Here is a 19121-nt window from a genome sequence, read left to right as displayed (position 1 = left end):
AATTCATTTAATAATATCAAGTTTTTGTTCTAATGTCGCCGTTTTTTCTTCACATCTGAAGAACCTCCAGGATAGCCACTCGTCTTCGTGGACATTTTTTTCGGTTGGAATCAGATAAATGTTCAGATAATAGATAATTATTCGCTCAGATGCATATTTAACATGTGCTACCCACGCCAACCTTTTCTGTTGAACGAAAATTATCAATCGCATTAATATAATAATATTTACTATACATCAGATGCGCTTGCGTCCTATTTGCCATTCAATTTTTTTTCGTCGCGCGTAATTTGAACAACATTATCGCGAAGCAGCAACGACGTTAAATGATGAAGGGTTTCAATTTTTGGACAACATTATCGTGAAACAACTTTAAACTGGATGGCGTTAAACGAGGACACACTGTACTATATTTACGATATCTCTTAAAGACGTACAATCAGAAAATAAGCATTTTTGGCTGGTGGGGATGTTTTTGGCCCAGTTTCTCTAAAATAAGAATTTCCTTATTGTTTTTTAGGTTGTCATGGTTGCAGGTTGAGAAGTTGTTGCTTCAACCAAACAGCGGCAGTGGAGTGAAGACAGGAGTTCCTTGGCGATGCCCCTGCAGGTGACCACCAGGGTTTGGGAGTCCTCCTTGGGGGAAACTCAGGAGGTATTCCTCCCAACTCCTTACCTCCGAAACTCTTGGGAGGAGAACTCTGTTCAGAGGAAATAAAAAAAACTCTCAGAGCTTTTTTCTCCTCCAGCATATGTCAAGAGGTGAATGAAAAGGCTTTCCTCCGAAAAGAGTTTCCTCCCAAAAGAGCTAGAGCAATACAAAAAAAGTATTTACGGCACATGTGGCAGAGCTCTGGACAGAGTGGAGACATGTTGTCAGTTCTTTCGCCGAAGCACTTCGAAGGGTCGCTAATCCGCGACCAGCTCACCCACGCAGGACCGTCTCCTCGACCCTACGAGCAGGCAGCCTACGTCCCGAAAAGTGACCTCTCCGACTGCAAGTTGAAAATCAATCATTCAATCCGATCATGAAAGAATGATTGTTTTCATCGCACTCCCGCTAATCATGCAATCAAGTACGTCTTTGAACCGTGTTTCATCGATGAAAAATAACGATTTTGTTAACTTTGCTAAAATGGCCATTTTTCCGGTTGTCCGCAGCCACGTCTCTAGAAGAGTTAACAAAATCGTTATTTTTCATCGTAGAAACACGGTTCAAAGACGTGCTTGATTGGCGGGAGTGCGATGAAAACAATTATTTTTTGATGATCAGATTGAGTGATTGAATTTGAAATCGCAGTCAGAGTGGTCACTTTTCCGGAGGTAGGCCCCCCGCTGGTAGGGTCGAAGAGACAGTCCTGCGTGGTTGAGCTCGTCCAGGATAGGGCCGTGGATTAGCGACCCTTCGGAGTGTGCACCACACCCATCCTGGAAGTACCTGCTCCATGGGCCCACGAAACGCATTTTAACATATTCGCCGCATGTGAGGAGAAGGTTTCCGGAGATTGAACAGCAGCGAAAGAGTTAACTGTAGAAGTGATAGAAATGGCAAAACTTTGAATATAAAATGACTAGTAACTTTAACTATATTTGAAACATTTTTGGAGAGCACTTATAAATTATTCCGCGTAGTTTTTGGGCCGTGCGGGATAGTTTTTGGAGAAATTTTTGGCATAGACACGCAGGGCTGTGAACAACTGCGAAATTCTCCGATGACTAACACTAAAAACTACTAAAAATCAGAACCACTTATGACCTGTACTTTTCTCTTTTCTCTTCCTTACACTTTCTTCTTTCGCTCTCTGTACGTTAAGATTATCGGAAAGTGAAAAAAACATAATATGTCAGTTTTTTCGATGTAAAACAACATTTTCTTTCTTTGCATTGTATTAAAATTTATTCAAGAATGTTTGTGTGCATGAATAAAATATGAGCCGTTTTGCTTTTCTTTCGGAACTCTTTTATTTTTGCAAATAATTTGCTTTTATTGTAACCCAAATATATAATTAACCCAAAATATAGATTAAACTTGGTATTGTTCATGAATTTTAGAGGACCAATCAGTATGTAAATGAATATAGCCCTTTTGGTAATCACTAAACATGTGACTGCTAATAATGAGTAATTGCTCCTTCACTTTCGCCAAAATATGGCATCATCTTCTCGTCAAAAGATAATTTATGAGAAATTGGATCAAACCGTAGAAATATTTGGTTGAGCTCGCAAAGTATGGACGTATCTTAGAAAACTTATCCCCCTGGTCCAAACATTTGTTACCAGTCAGGCGCAAGAACATTTTAGGTTCAACAAAACGCTTCCGGAACATCGTTTGACGCAGATTAGGAACACGTCCTTACTCCAGTAATATTTTATGCTAAGGTGTTATAACCACTAAACATCAGAACGGAAGAAATACCACGCTTTTGGAATCTTTTCTGAGAATTTCACGCACTATGATCACTGGCGATAGTGAACAACTTAGGCTGCAAATGTGAGTTCAGGTTCTTTGGAGGGAACGATTGTTCAACAGACAACCACAGATACAGTAAAAGCAGATGGAACGGAACATCGCCCCTTCTATATACCGTAATACCCAGAAAGCCCTTTACCTGAGTCAAAATACCAAGAAATATTTTTCTTGGTATCCCAATGCATTCATAGTCACTCATAGTTCTCAAAAAATTTCTTTCGAAATAACCTGCACCCTCATTTGGAGCCTTACCAGCTCATTATCGTCAGCAGCCAGTGGGCATGAATTTCTCAGAAAATAATGCGATAATGTGATCCCTCTTATCTCTCCATTCATTTTGCTCATTCGCCAACCCCCACTGTGCACGGAGACCCATTGGTGCTGGGATATCCCCGCCCAGCCTAACTATGCATTTTACCCTCCCACTACCTTCCCTTTGAATCCTAGTCAACAACACCACGTAAATACGACTTTACGATCTATTTGCTAACCCTCACATACTCACTTGCTTTTAACATACTTGTCAACTGTGGTAAACAGATCGTTCTTAACTTAGAATGCCAGTATGTCTTGGAATTGCAGACGCCTACAGAAATCTGGACATTTTTCTGGAGAACTGTATAGCAAAGTTTTTATGCATCCTTTGTTTAGGTCACAGTAAATTTCCACTATAGCACAAGTAAACGCTGATTTAATCTTGCTCGATACGTGAAGTCAAAAATATCAAACAGTCACAACTCGGTAAAAACTCACCACCTGCCAAACATCCTAGTAAAGACCCTTCAACACTTATATAGATGTATATTTAGGACTAAAATAATATATATATATATAATATATATAATTTATTCCATTTACAATCAAATATTACATTTTAGAACATACTTAAATATTTTGGAATATATAGGTACCCCTTTTAGTAGTTTTGGGGCTACCATCATAAACTTTTTACATAGGTCTGGTGCTAGCACACATGAGAAGTAAAATTTCTTTGTATTCAGTTATTTGTTCTATTGCCGATTGCATTCATTATTACAAAATGTATTTCAAATATTTGGACAAGGATAACTATTTTTCTTATTTTTCTTATATAAACGCATAATTACATACATAGAATATACAATATACCTTTTATTGTAAACTTTTTAACCCACCTTTCTTAGTAGAAACTCTACTTCCTCACACATCATAAGCCATTTTTTAACTGCGGATTTAAATCCCCATCTTTTTTCCGAGTTTGCTACATTACTCGGCAACATGCTAAACAATTTAGGCCCTAAGTAATTGTATGACTGTCGATAAATTTCGGTCGTCGGCCTAGGTATATGGAAGTTTCTCCAAGCTCTAATGTCATAGTTTTGTGGTCGGGCCTTTTCACCACTACGGTTATAGAATATTCTAAGGACTTTATAAATGAATAAATGCCTTAGTGGGAGGACATCTAATTTTTTGAATAGAGGAAATGAGTGGCTTTTCCTATACGATCGTGTTATAACCCTGATAACCCTTTTTTGCGCCACTATCAATGGTTTAATGTTGATAAAATATGCTCCACCCCAGCAGGCTATTCCGTATTGCAATCTTGAATTAACGAGAGCATAATATACCATTTTTAACACTGATTCAGGGCATATGTATCTGAGGAAGTAGAATTTTCTTACAATAGTAATCATTGCTGATTTTAATTTATTTATGTGTGACTTCCATTTACAATTTTGGTCAAAATATATACCTAAATATTTTATGTGACTAACCTGTTCGATCAAAATACATTTATCACAGGAAGTAACATTATCTTTTATACAATTTGCACATTGATAGTATAGTTTACTTTTGTTTGAGGTAGATTTACACATGCTAAACATAATATATTTCGTTTTTTCACTTAACAACATATAATTAGCCGAAAACCACATATTGAGTGTTAATAGATCACTTTGTATGTGTTCATATAGATCATCAACACTATTAACAGAGTAACTTAGTGCAGTGTCATCTGCGAATGACGTTAATTGACCTTTAAACCTGCCAGCACATAAATTGTTTACATATATTAAAAACAGTATGGGTCCCAACACAGAACCCTGTGGGACACCACAGGTGAGTCGAATCTTTTCACTGTAGCAATTTTTGAGACGCACACATTGATCTCGATCACAAAGATAACTTTGAAACCAATCATATGCGGTTCCACGTACACCCGCTTCCCATAATCGATTCATTAGTATGTTATGATTAATGGAGTCAAAGGCTTTGGTAATGTCTACAAATAAGCCAGCAACTCTACAGTTCTTATTCAGTCCGTCGTTCAGCTCTGAACAGAATTTTAATAATGCATCCTCTGTACTCTTACCACTCATAAATCCAAATTGGTTTTTATTGAAAAAACTATGCTGATTTAGAAATTTAAGAAGTCTGACTTTAACAACTTTTTCTATTATTTTAGCAAATACAGATAATAGGGATATTGGTCTGTAATTATTTACGTTCATTTTATCACCTTTTTTAAAAATTGGTATCACTATTGCAGTTTTTAATTGTTTAGGAAATATTCCAGTATACATACTTAGATAGAAAATACTGTACAATTGCCTGAAACTAAAGTTTCGCCATAAAAAGGTAACATATTCTTGATAAGCTTTTCATTTTTCAGTCCAAAAAGAAACGCTCTACACGACTACCGCCGCGGCGCGCCGTTTCCCTAGATTACCGGGGTCCTCCCAACGTTGCGTTAACGCAACACTTGCTTTATTGTTAAATAATTTGAGAACCACATAGTCAAATTCACCCAATCTGTTGCAATGGCCTAGAATACAAATGCATCATTGTATTTGCAGAGAGTTATAATCATCGAGTGTCTCAGATTTAACATAATATGTAAACTTTGAAGATAACCTAAAATAACAACTTACATATAAATGAAAAGGCCATTGTAAGAACAAAAGTTACAAAATTTCTTCCGTGAAAAAATTCATAGCATTTAAGAAAGCATTGAACTACCTATACTAAAAACATTAACTACTTATCAATAACAAATACGGAGAGAAAAAATCGCAAAGTTTGCGTTGCGTTCACGCAACGTTGGGAAGAAATGGGTTAAATTTACGATTTTTTAGGATATGCAATAATCAGTATTTATAGCGAAAATCGTTTGTAATATCTTTGTATTCAAAGGTTGGCAAGAGGTTATAAAAAATAGTCGCTGTAATTTTGGCTCACGACAAAGAACTGAGAGAATCATATTTTATTACATTACGAGGGCTTTTTTCTTAGAAGTTAAATCGGATATTCTATCGAATTTCACCGCAAATGTACATTTAGAATGTAGCTAACAGAGTAACGTATATTTTTAGATGTAAACCATTACAATATCGCTCCTATAAACTTGCCAGTAAGTTATAAAAATAACAATTAAACATCTAACCTTAGCGTCTCCAAAAATTGTTCTAGGTGATGATCAACTCCGTTAATATGAACGCTAGAATTCCGTTTAAAATTTGGAACCAATCAGCAGAACAAACAGAATGTAATTCCTCGCATTGATTTTCAATAAATGCAACATGAGCGTTTTTAGTTATTTTAACTCATAAACAAATAAGTGACCATGAGCACCTTCGTTGAGTGGGACACTGAGAGCCGGAATGGGCCGAGGTAATCCCCACGCGGACAATAGGAAAGGATCGGACCTCTCACGCCGAGGGACCCTAATGGCGGTTGGGACCCACTTTTCATTTCCTCTCAGAGTCCTCACAGCATAGCTCTAACAAGAGGAGAACATTTGGTTACCTGAAATAATCCTCAAAATAGCTCTTCCTCCACGACAAAATGTCCTCTTCCTCGATCGGGAGGGAGTATTCTGGCTTCAGAAACGCGTGCGAGTTTTTCGTCTTTCTCCCTTCTCCTATTCTCCCCTCTCGGAGGAGGATCTCAGATTTCCTCTCGGAGTTCCTCCTTGAGGAGGTGAATGTATTGAGAGGAAATAAAAACTCCCAAACCCTGGTGACCACTCAATGGAGTGTGGTCTGGCAGACGACTGGAGCGTAGGAGTTCATGTTGAGTGCATTCTTCATGGAACAGGGGGTCCAACGACCGGGAGAATCTGCAATGGGGAACATGCATGATTTTGTTCAAGTACTAGAGAAAGAACTCTATGTATTCAATGGAAATTTTGTGGATGAATGACGTTTTTTATGACGAAGGTATGAGTCTTTCGAAATAACTCTTCATCAGCTGCCTGAAAACACAATGTCATCATGAACGCTTGTGTGTGACGTCACGGCACAGAATCCAATGATGACACACTGAGGGAGTGGTTAGAAAATTGGTCTATGCTGGGGCTTAAATGCAAATTTGGCAAAAATATTGCCGTTTTAACGTCAGACTGCAGATTGTGAATATGTTGGGTTGCCTACGCGTTTTTGGAACAAATAAGCATGACGTCAGAGTCCAATAAACAAAACGTTTACGTGGTGCCAGTAAACTATTCGTCCCGTTTTTAGGAAAACCTATGTATCACTTAGTATGTATCTTTTTCTCAGTGCATTTTATTATCCAAGCTCTAGATTACTAGCGAACGAGGTAGTTGATTTGATTTATGTTCCATTTCAATTTTGTGGATTCTCAACTCCGCGCCGAGAAATCTTCATTAAAGTCGCAGAGCATTCTTACAGTGCTAATGAATTTAGTAGTTTTCGCAAACTTTGAATCTCTGTAGCAACAAGAATATTGAGAATTATGAAATCAGATTTTGCATGCGTTAATAACTTTAACTTGATTATCTATTCACGTTAAAAATAATCTTAATTTTATCAGATACCACATTAGTTTGTAGTGAATGTGTGCATATACTAAGGCACTATACGTACAACAATGGAAAATGAATCATTTGTTTTCATTGTCACAATATTCTGATGTTGTAATTATTTTGATTTATGGTTTATGCCTTTATAATTTACTTAATATTAATACAGTAAAACCTCTATGTTGTGAACCTCTTTATATCATAAACCTCCATACTTCATACCACGCCTACGCTCCTGTCAGATTTACAGGTAAATTTATTGGCAAACCTCTATGTAGTTAACCTCTTTATATCGTAAAACCTCCACTTATCGCACCAAGGAGAAACACCCAATATGGCCTAACTACCTCTGCAAATTGTAGCGAGGCAACTAGAGACCATTAATGCAGCTGCAATTTCGTACATTAAATGACATTTTAAGCATTAAACATTTCACCTTTTTTTATACATACACCCTTAATATGTTGTAATTTTCACATGAACCATTAGTTGTGCCGGTTTGTTCCATATGAGAGCATACCTAACAGTAAATGAGAAAAAAGATGTTCAACTATCCTAATCATTTTAAGTGACTGTTGACTTAAGAGAGATCACATCGTTTTCTCTCTGATCATGGTAAAAATCATGCGATAGCACTCGCTTTCTGCAATTATTAAATAGTAAATGCATGTTTGTTTAAACACGTATATATGATGGTTTAAAAGACACTAGTGCCTTAATTTCTGAGGGATATGTAAAAATGGTGCCTATCACTAAAATCTCTCAATAGTGAACCTCCATGCATCAAATAGACCAAATTTTGGTCCCCTCCATTACGATGTAAAGAGCTCTATCACTGTATTATTCTTCAAAAGCGTGAAAGTCCTGCTTTCACAAAAATAACAAAAAAAACAGAATGTCTCTGCACTTCGATTTTAATGAGTGTTAAATATTGCACACATCCTGCAGTGTAGGCAGAATACTCGCATGTCTGTTTTGCGTGAGGTAAAAGGATAGAAACACCACACGCTCTAATTCGTCGCTTACGTCAGCTGTGGCTGAAGACGAACTCCAGTCCACTTTGGAGGCACAACCAAGTGCGCTATAAGACGAAATCACTGTTCAGCAGCTGCTTCTAACTAGACGATGCATGGTGATATTGCCAGCAAGCAGCCTAGTCAGATCCAGGACTAGGGGCCAGTGATTTTGAGCAGGCCAGCGTTTAATAGCCGCAGTGAGAAGAGAAAGTGTTGTGAAATGTCTTAGACTTACAGGTGCTTTGGTTGTGTGTGTAGGTATTTTCTGATTTTGCAAATTCGTTTCACCTATAATTTTTCCAGTTCAACGCCCATTTTCTGGCCTAAATTTGTGTTTTTCTTAATCATTAGGGCAGTAGCTTAATATATTTTTTATGACTGCATGGAAACGTGGAATGTCAGGCAAACCAACAGAATCGAAATGTAAGTTTCAAAAACACAAAGAATAGAATTCCAGGTGGCTTCAACATCTGCTTATGAGGTCTAAACGGTGTCTTAGCTTGCATGGAATAAATTTAAATTTTAAATTCAACATGTGCTAACTAATGTACAGGCGGTCCTCGACTTTCGTACAATTCACACTTTCGTACGTTCAAAATTGACACCTTTTACTTGGCTTCCGTACGATAAATTTGGACTTTCGTATGTGGGTATGTAATTATTTTGAATTCCCGCGATGTTCAGTGCGCATCCCAACATTCAATTGTTTCAAATGGCAGTATATGCGAACAATACGAACGTATACAATGAAGGGAATGGTTGGTAGTTGAGTCTAATCTAGGTGACTTATTTGAGAGAGGGACTGCCTGCTATAGGCTCCTTCATCAAGAGAAGAAGAAAGCCTTCATTGAAGATATTTTTCAAAAAAGTTGACTAGACATCATAAAATAGCTTTCAATAAAACTAGTAAGATTTTCTTTCTAATTGAATTTTTTCGTTTGAGTGCTGTTTAATTCACCTTCAGCAACGATATTGCACGAAATATCAACCGAATTTCGTTTGTCTTTTTTGAATAACATGCGAAATATACGCGATCAGGAATGTCACCTGCCGAATGTCGAATTTTGGTGTAAAAATTAAAAGGTATCCAGAGCGCGGGTTCAACAATTACATTTTGTTATGCTTCTTGATATGTCTTTTTATTTATAGTGGACGTAATAAGTGGAATGTCAACTTAAACGCCAAGAGGATGTTTCACTCGATAGTCAACGCATTTCTTGTTTTTTTTTAACTTTTATTTACATTTTCTGCGTATTTTCGAAAGAAATTAGATGATTTGAGGAGTTTTATTGACGTATTATTAAAATTTAGTGAATTGAAATAAAATCCGTGAAAAAAAGGTTTTAGTACGTATATTACGTTGTTTTGGAACGTAAACCCTAATTAGTATGGAAGTCAATGGTTCGACTTTCGTACACATTTTCGGGAACGCATTGTGTGCGAAAGTTGGGGACCGCCTGTATTCCTTGTCCTTTTATATACATAAATATAATATTATTTAAAAGTATATAAGTAATTTTGGGTGTTTTAAAATTCTTATCCATCGTGGTAATAACTTGGAATGTTGTAAAATTTCTCCACTCGGGGGAGCTCCCCTTTGCGTATGGGGATTGCGGATGACGGTACGTCAAGGCGAGTGACCTGACCCAGCACGCAAAGAGCCATAGTGCCATCAAACCGCACAGGTAAAGTCATGAACTGAAAGTCTCCTCTCATGGAAAATGCTTCGAATTGGAGGTGTAAGGAATTCTAAATTTTCTCTCATCCAATTCGTGAGAGATTCTCTGAAGTTCCCCGAGGGTGTCTGCTTACCTGTGAAGCTGTGATATCGTGGAATCATGTGGGCCTTTTTGTCTTTTCAGAATACTCTGTGAATTTAATGAAGTAAGACCTGAAAAAAGTCTGCTTTTGCTCCACACAGCAATCTGCAAAAACTATTCAACTCTATTGAATTTGTGCGATGACTTGATTTGATATTACATATTCATATTTCTGGGTCGAATTTGGCAATTCTCCAACCCATACGCTCTCATATACAAATTTAATCAGTTACACAGCCTGAAAAAATTGATTTCACCCTCGGCCATGCGCCTATTGGGACGGCTTGAGGGATAACATGTTAATGTTGTAATTGAGATTGTTGATGCTTTCCAGGTGATTATAATATTTCAGGGCATCAGAACTCTTTCAAGGGCTTTGGAAAAATCATAGGCTTGACAATATTAACAAATCTCTTCTTTTACTATTTTAAAGGTCGTTTTACAGGGTACATGGAATTGTGCAATCTGACGTACGTCCGAAGGCGCAATCAAAATTGTGTCGTGTAAAGCGGTGAATTGCTGGAACACATGTGAGAATGCGTGGATGCGAGATGGCAGAATAGCCCCTGTTCTAATTTCGTTCATGCATTCGTGCAATTCCACGCCACTTTAGAAATTAATGCAGCTCTAATCTGCACAATTCCATGCCCCGTGTAAAATGCCCTTAAGAATTCATTATTTCTGTCATGTAGTTTCTGTTCGCTCAGCATGACATTTAAATTTTTACGCCGATGTTTCTCCTATCATTACAAAACCATTGCTGCCTTCCACACAAGAACCATCGCAATACCTTGAGTCACAGCCTCCGGCATCGCAGCCAGCTCCCCAGGCCCTCTCCCTGGAACAAGACTTTCGACAGCTTCTCCCGGCCACCGCGCCCGGAATGCTGCCCACAACCGCAGACCAGGAGGTTCTGGAGCTGCTTACGCTCCTGGCAAACAACAAGGACTCCCCGAAGCTCACCAGGTGGGAGGGACACGAGCTCCTTCTCTTACTCACATTGGGGTCTGAATGGCCGACTCTTTCGACCACTACGAGGAACATTGGGTACAACCGTACTAGGATCCTTGCCATCGCCGCCACCCATGGGTGGGAAACAGAATCACGGGTATCGAACCCAGACGAGATCCTGTGGCGCCTGCACACTCTCTTGTGGGTGCAGACGGGGGAGAGGCCCTTTGCGTGTGGTGTGTGCCACAAGCGCTTCTCGCAGAAGAGCACGCTCAACCACCACGCAAAGATGCACTGAACGCTGTTCGTTGGGTGAGGGAATAATAATAGTAATAAATGCTCTCTGGAACTCTGTGTGATATCATTCTGGTTCCCGCTTTCGCCGTGTGAGGTGACCTTGGGGTGAGGGTATGTGCGCCGCTGCAATGCAGGCTGCTAGCAGGTCGCAGAGTACCCTGCTAGCAGGTAGCGCTTGGCTTAAATAAGGATTATTAATACCCTATCAAACGAAGGAAACTTTCCGACCTTAAGTAATTTTGATAGGTCATTATTAAGAGACGTTTCCCTGAGCTCTGTGCCTCATGCATGCATTGGTAATGTCAGACGATGTATAACTCCTATCTACTCGTATAGAAACTAGGTCCATGTGATGTCACGTGGGGTGGCATCGCATGGGCACCAATCTGGCCTTTTTCAAATGAGGTTAAAATTGACCGTTGCCATTCGTCTAAACTGAGAATTCTAAAACCAAATAATATGTATATTATGAATACACTAATGGTGGGTAAGGAATCGCAATCAATGCCTTTCGTTTCCTTAGATGAAGGTAACTACCTTATTGATTCCATATTTCGCTAGGGGTGATACAAAAAGACCTAGCGTAAATAGATGTTTGATAAGGTGGGGGGGTAGGGGGAAGATGGTAAGGTGGTGGGGGGGGTATTTCTGAACAAACATTTAAACATTTCCTAGATAACAATTTGAAAAATTGATATAACCATTTACTGCCAACAGGCTGATATATCGGTCCTTGCTGGTTGAGCGAAATTTTTTCACTTTTTTTGTGATTTTAGCCTTTTTATCGGCTGTAATTTAAGTAAGCCCCCATAATCTATCTATGGTTATAAGATATAAGTATATCTTAGGAATTGGGAAAAAATCTAGAAGTATTAAATATTATTAAGTAGCTGAGAAATTTTTAAACCTGAAATGTTGCTAATTCCGGAAAATAGCCTTGGCAGTCTTCGTGCATCCCACCTGAAATAGGCTGCTGCAGTAAAAGGGTTAAAATCAATGGTGTTTTGCATAGTGAAAATTATTAACAGGTGATATAATTGATGAACCATTTCTGGCGATACTACGTTATATCTTTCATGGAATACGGAAAATGTATTCCGTTTCCTTTCCTTGGAGATGATGACAACTGAAAAATTTTTGTTCTCACAAAATATTTTCTTCGAAACCATGTGATCATGTTAAAAATGCATAATTAATTTCCTCAATTAATCTTAGTTGTTTGTGTTGGAACTAATTTTCATTTTTGTCTCGCAGATATTATTTTCATAAATTTGCTTTTCCTGAAAACTTTTACATGACCATCTTCCAGCATTTTTATTTCACGATGAATGGAACATGCAGGAGAGGGAATTGCAATAATGGTCGTATGATATTCTTTAGAGTAATACTCCGAAAATGAACCAGGAGAATCTTTCAGAGACTAAAAGTTAGTCAGAAAAAGTCACAGATCTAAGACTGCAAAATGGCTGTTCCCCAGTGTAATTAATGATCAATATATTGTGGCATCCCACCCCCGACTCGCCCGGATACCACAATAGAACCGGGGGGAGACGTCGCACAAAAATAAAAAAAAATATACAAATCCGCGAAGATCCCTCCCGCATGGGACCTACGGGACAAAACTATGCCACTCACTTCTCGTAGTTCACATAAATAAAAAATATTCCCCTTCTTTGGAGATGATTGCGGGTGGGGGGTTCCCGATTCAAACTGATGGGTGACGTTCGGGCGCTGATGCACTCGTCCAACTCGCATTTACGGGAAGGAAAACGGACGGGGCGAAAGGAAGGACGAAGGATATTTTCCATGGGGTGACCCGTGGAGGAATCAGAACAAAACACTTACTCAAACACTTTCAATTAAACAAAATATAATTCACACAAATAAGGTTGCATATGACAAAAACAAAAGAAACCCTCTTATACGCTAATGAAATATGAATTGGTGAAAGCCACTCATGAAACATCAATGATAAAAAAAAAACAATATAACTTGGTTTCTAGATGAAAATCAATATAGAAAATGATGATAACAAAGTAAAATTCAGTGGTGAACACGTAAATATGATACAAATTCAATGATTTCTTGACTGGGTAGGTAAATGATAGTCCATCCTGTCGAATGTAAATTTGTGGTGCGAACATTAATTGTACTTGGTGACTAATTTCACTTTCACTAATGTAACGGGTGCGTTCCGTGACTGTTTGTCTTAACTTGGCTTGGCAGGAGACACGAGGGGGCTTTGGGGGGGGGGGGGGGGGGAATAGCTGCAATCTTACTTTATCGTAGTCCGAGTCTGGACCAGGTTGGATCCAACACTCTCTCGTTCCATTTACTGCACTCCTTTCTCCCTTGTTGGAGGAAGCTGCATCCGGAACGGAGATAATGCGTCCTCTTCAGCTGGTCCTTTGCTCCTTCGGAAGGGGGGGGATTCTTCTTCCAGATCAATCTTTCTGAAAATATTTGGGCCCCTTGTCTCCTCCTGCCATGCGTCGCACTGATTTTGGGCATAGGCTCCGCCCGACAGTCACTTAAGAATTCTCTCGGTTCTCTTACGCGCACCACCTTTTATTATACCTCAAGTTGGGGTGGGGTAATGCACAATGAAGAAAGGGAGGAGTAACACGCCACTCACTCAGGGAAAACCCGAGCTCCCCTCCTCCCACACACACACTCACACACAACCATTCAAAAATCGGCGAAAACACATTCATCCCCTCTTACTCATCCACGCCTTCCTCCACGGGCCATGGTCTGGGGGTTGGGTTTTGGGAAAGGTCGTGGAACGAGCGGGTAAACTGGTAGGGAAGAAAATGCGCAGAGTAGAAATGCATTGTAATGGGGCTTGAACCATTACAATATATAGCATGAGTATATAGAGTCATGCACGAGGATGGATCCCACGCAAGAGGTTGCAACGTGTTATGAGTTTCAGATACTGGACCCATCACTCGAACGTGACTCTGCGATTCTTCCATTACCCCGAGAGCGGAACCGAGCTGACACGAGACAGCAATCAAGACACCCTTACAAATATTAAAAAAAATTAAAAGTCAAAGTTTGGTTTATCCGTGTATTCCGATTGTTCGTGCCGTCTCTTCTCCCTGTCATCTCAGCCCACTAGGATATAATTGGGAGTGTAACGTACCTCAATGCGGCCGTTCTTGCACCGTGTGAGATGGGCTGTGGTTATGAAACACGTTCATGTGCAGGCAGGAAAGTTTCATTTTCACTTGCTATCCAGTGGTGTAGCGAGGAATTTTGTTCGGGGGGGAGGTCCGAAGCCATGGGGGAAAATGTTTGAAAAACAGGATACAAAGTAATGGTTTTTCAACTAATTTTAATAATCGACAAAACTTTATTTATTAAAGAAATAATTTTTAAATTCATGATTTTTCAATGTTTCATTTTCTTTTATGAAGGAAAATAATTTTGTTTTTAAATCCTGGGGGGGGGGAGGGGGTTTGGATCCCCTGGACACCCCCCCTGGCTATGCCAATGATGCTATCACGAGATATGAATGAATTAAATGACTACCTCTGTAAATGGAAAAATATTCATTAAGCTGTCCTAAGGAAATAGACGTCATAAAAAGAATATAAGCACAGATTTGGAATAAGAATGAAAAATATATCTAAGATCGACCAACTATGTCTCTAGGACATAATCTATGTTGAACAGTGAAAATAATGATGTATATAATTTTCACGATTATTTTAACAAAGTTTTAAGTTTATCAAAAGAGTTCTATGGTTTAACAATGGGTGAGAATGAATAACAAATTTAGTGTATGCCGTTTAAAATATATGGCTGTGTGTGGTATGACTACTTTTTGCCTTTTTGGAAGCTGAATTTTGTGGTGAATTTTCTTATTTTTCACGTATTATCCCTCTTTGAATGCAGTGAAATGTCTTTATAACAAAATTCTATGAACTGCCATGATAGGTTTGTTAAACAGAAATTTCATTATGCTGAATTGTGCAAAAAATATTGCATGGAACCACACGAATGAAAGTACATAAAAAAACTTAATGAAACATCATTAGTGAAAAATATATTTTGTCAAATACAATTGAAAATAACTAAAATTCAAATTCATGTACTTACCAACGGTATCTTCGATGGTGCTTATCAGTGAGGTGGAGGATTGAAAACTTTTTATGTCCACACCACGTAAATTCAATCATTGACACTACTCCTTCATGGAGAATGTCCAATAGGGTAGTTTCCTTCATTAAAGAAAACGAAAGGCATTGATTGCAATTCCTTACCCATTATTAGTGTATTCATGATATACAAATTATTTGGTTTGAGAAATCCCAGTTCAGACGAATGGCAACGGTCAACTTTATCCCCATTTGAAAAAGGTAAGATTGGCGCCCATGCGATGCCACTCCACGTGACGTCACAGGGACCTAGTTTCTATACGAATGGATAGGAGTTTTACATCATCTGAGATTACCAATGCATGCATGAGGCACAGAGCTCAGGGAAACATCTCTTAATAATCACCTTTTAAAACTGCCTAAGGTCGGAATGTTTCATTCGTTTGATATGGTATTTATAATCCTTATTTAAGCCAAGCGCTACCAGCTAGCAGGGTACTCTGCTACCTGCTAGCAGCATGCATCATAGCGGCGCTCATAGCCTTGCTCCATAGTGGCTTTACACGGCGGTAGCTGGAACCAGAATGACGCCGCATGGGCTTTTCCCAGCATTCATACTTAGCCGTCGTGTTTTTGCACGCTTGAAAATTTTCACTTTTCATTTTATTGCGAAAAATATATATCGTCATTTAAAAATCCAGAAGCATGAAATACGTACTCCAGGAGTAATAATCTATCGATAGAAGCAGTAAAAAAATAATAGGAAACCACCCTATTATGAACACTTTTTACATTCACTGTACACAAATCTATTTACACACGACACTTTTTAAAATAAATCAGTTACTTTTTTTCCACACTGTGTTTCACACAAGATCGTTCTACAAACTTGCTTACAAATTCAACTGAGTGCTCCCGACAATTGATTTAACGTCCTCCTTCGACATTAGAAGTTTATGCATATTCAGAACAAAGTTGTGTGTCATTGTTGTATGTGAATGACTGTAACCAATTGATTTTTTTTTAAATTGCAGCTGATTATATTTGCTATATGATTACAAATTTTTACAGTGGAACTTGGTTAGTACGTTCCTTGTTAGTACGTTTTTCTCCTTAGTACGACGATTTCTCTCGGTCCCGGTACCATCGGAACAAAATACAGGCAAAAGTATTTGGTTAGTACGTTTGAAAAAATTGCGCTTTCTTGTTAGTACACTCAATTGCTAGCCGTGATGCAACCCGGAATTTGTTCACCAGTATCTTCTTAAGGGTCGTAAAGCTCCGAATTCATGATTTAATTTATTATTACTAGCCATTAACATTCTTTCATTCATTCTACATATCTATCTTCGACCGTGATTTATCCAAATGCATTTCTCAATTCCTATGACGTGATGAATTTATCAGGAATGTCTGACTATGCAAAACTACAGCCAATGAGAAGCCCCAATTTTCCCCACCCCGAGCTCCTCACCTTCTGTTGCCTCTGGAGTGCCCACTATGCACAAATTTAACAAGTGGGCAACTGTTGCTATTACACGAGTTATCATGATGAAGAAATGAGTCTTATCCATTTCCCACTTTATCTAAAGCAGTACTGCACGTACTTCATAAACTCTATGTCAGTGCTACGGGGTACGTGCGTATTTGACTACTGCTGTGGGAGCAGACAATGCTCTGGATCTGCATGCGAAGCTTAGCTTAAAAATACTTGATCTCGGCACGAAAGCAGACGACATTACACAAATTTTTAAAGTAAATTTCAATTGTATAATATAAAGTCTTCTTGTAATTACGTCATATTCTAATAATCTTGCGTGTTATTATTCGATATATCGATATATTTAAGGTTAATATAATTTTGTCCAATTTCTATGATGTTTAAATACAACCCGTTGACATGCTCAGGTTTGTTGTTATATTCTCCGAGTATGCTGTGACAAAAAAGAAATGACTTAGCCTTACTTGTCCTCTTTCTATAAATACATATAGGATAAATCACGGGAGAAAGACGCCGTTTTCATGTAATTGTCTTCGGGAAATCTATGAAACATTGTGATTTTTATTCACATAGTATTGTTTTTCAATGTAGCGCCCATTTTCTTTATTTTAAAGGTGAAAAGAGTTCAGGAAGGCGATCCTACGAGAACTACCGATAGTAATTGTAATTACGACGACTTTTCCACAGATTGCAATTACCTCGACTGCTATTTTTTACTTTCCTCGTTAGCACGTTTTCCTGGTTCTACTGTATATCTAAATACTTTACGCATGGCTGATGATATTCATGAACTATTAGCTGATCAAAATCATTTAAGTTGAATGTCAGATATCTGATATTTTCTTCTACTCTTGTTTGAATACTCTAAATTATAAGCATTATGCATTTTGCGGATACATAGTAAATAGTCTTAAATTGTTGTTAAAATGAACTAAACTCACTATGGTCCACAAACCTATTGTTAAATTTTTAAAATGCTCAGGATAGTTATTTTCAATATACTTGTAATGGTAACCAATTAATTTATAAAATAATAATGGGTTCTAGTTACTGATTACAATTTTTATTGCCAAATATATTTCACGCACTCATGATAATCTTCTTGGACTGATAGATGATCAAAATTTTCTTTTCATTCCAGGTGAATTGCAGTTGAGTGTTTAGTCCAACTGATGCCAAAGAAGATGAGAAAATGCCCTAATACATATTAGGCGGAGAGAAGGTGCCATTAGCCATCTGGGCTCTGGTACAGGATTTTTTAGTTAATAAAGTGAATAATTACTGGTCTGGAAGTTTCTATACAGTCAATTCATATACATCGTTTTGCCTCATTTCTGTTTTTTTTTATAGATTTCTTTTTATAAGATTTTCTTTTATATTATTTTTTTTCAAGAGTGGGGCTTTACTGGAGGATTTGCGGCGTTTATATTCCCTTATTGTTGATGCCAGTTATCCCCCAAGAGAGATCTGTCTCCGATGCAACAGTTTACGTCCCTCATATCAGTTTATCTTTAGGCTGCCCTACATCAGGCGGCGATTCAGCTGAGAGTGACTTGTGTCCGGACAACATCATCATGGTGGTGATTTAATAAAAAATTCTGTGGAAAAACAAATTTTTAGGTATTCATTAAAAAATGTCTTGCCAGGTACAAGATGGTTCCTTAACCAGAGTAATTTTTAATAGGAGAATACTCAGTCAGGTTTAAATGGAGATCATAATCACTTAATTAACCACGCTTTCACTTAGCTCCTGCTATAATTAAGGTTAGCAATGCTCAAGTAATGCAACGCCTTCATTTACCTGCAATGAAACAATTTACATTAACTTATCCCTGTAAATGTATGTAATCAGATGTCAGTTGCCTACTTCAAAAATATAAGCCCTGGTTTTTCCTGAACCTGCTTTCATGACGGCGTGGGATAAGTAAGTGTTATTTTTTATTGATTTGGTATTACAAGAATCATCAGTATCTTCAGAGAAATATTACCCAGGATTCCAGGACACATACAATGGTCTCTCAGGTCGGCCTTTGGTCTGCGTTGGGTGGCAGTGACATGGGGAATACGATCGGGGTGGGACTGTCGTTCTTGTTCTCGATATTTTACCATAAATTCCAAGTTTCCCACTTGTATGGGTCCTCTCCTTCCCTATCAATGCG

General features: G+C 38.2%; 1 protein-coding gene across 3 annotated transcripts; it reads left to right on the top strand.

Annotated features, from left to right (window-relative positions):
• Positions 1 to 228: 228 nt before the first annotated feature.
• LOC124167035 lies at positions 229 to 18499 on the top strand. 3 transcript variants are annotated; one of them, XR_006866586.1, is made up of 4 exons: positions 229 to 655; positions 10884 to 11370; positions 18104 to 18208; positions 18356 to 18499. XR_006866586.1 is itself a non-coding variant. In XM_046544807.1 (3 exons), the coding sequence occupies exons 1-3, from the start codon at positions 599 to 601 to the stop codon at positions 18124 to 18126; spliced, it is 522 nt and encodes a 173-aa protein (XP_046400763.1). In that variant the 5' UTR covers positions 229 to 598; the 3' UTR covers positions 18127 to 18246. The 3 variants fall into 3 exon arrangements, 2 of the variants coding, with proteins under 2 accessions (XP_046400763.1, XP_046400762.1); XM_046544807.1 differs by lacking the exon at positions 18356 to 18499 and having other exon boundaries at positions 229 to 610; positions 18104 to 18246; XM_046544806.1 differs by lacking the exon at positions 18356 to 18499 and having other exon boundaries at positions 18104 to 18246.
• Positions 18500 to 19121: the final 622 nt, after the last annotated feature.

This window comes from Ischnura elegans, chromosome 10 (assembly GCF_921293095.1).
Source record: "Ischnura elegans chromosome 10, ioIscEleg1.1, whole genome shotgun sequence".
NCBI classification, from domain to species: Eukaryota; Metazoa; Arthropoda; class Insecta; order Odonata; family Coenagrionidae; genus Ischnura; species Ischnura elegans.
Note: the sequence above shows the minus strand (reverse complement) of the source record. Positions and strands in the feature narration are given on the sequence as shown.

Bases quoted from the DNA above. Each gene is read 5' to 3' on its own strand.
- LOC124167035 (XM_046544806.1), top strand. From the start codon at position 599: ATGCCCCTGCAGGTGACCACCAGGGTTTGGGAGTCCTCCTTGGGGGAA. The intron at 656-10,883 runs GTATTCCTCCCA...CTTCCACACAAG, and splicing joins CCTTGGGGGAAACTCAGGAG to AACCATCGCAATACCTTGAG. The intron at 11,371-18,103 runs GTGAGGGAATAA...TTTTCATTCCAG, and splicing joins CACTGAACGCTGTTCGTTGG to GTGAATTGCAGTTGAGTGTT.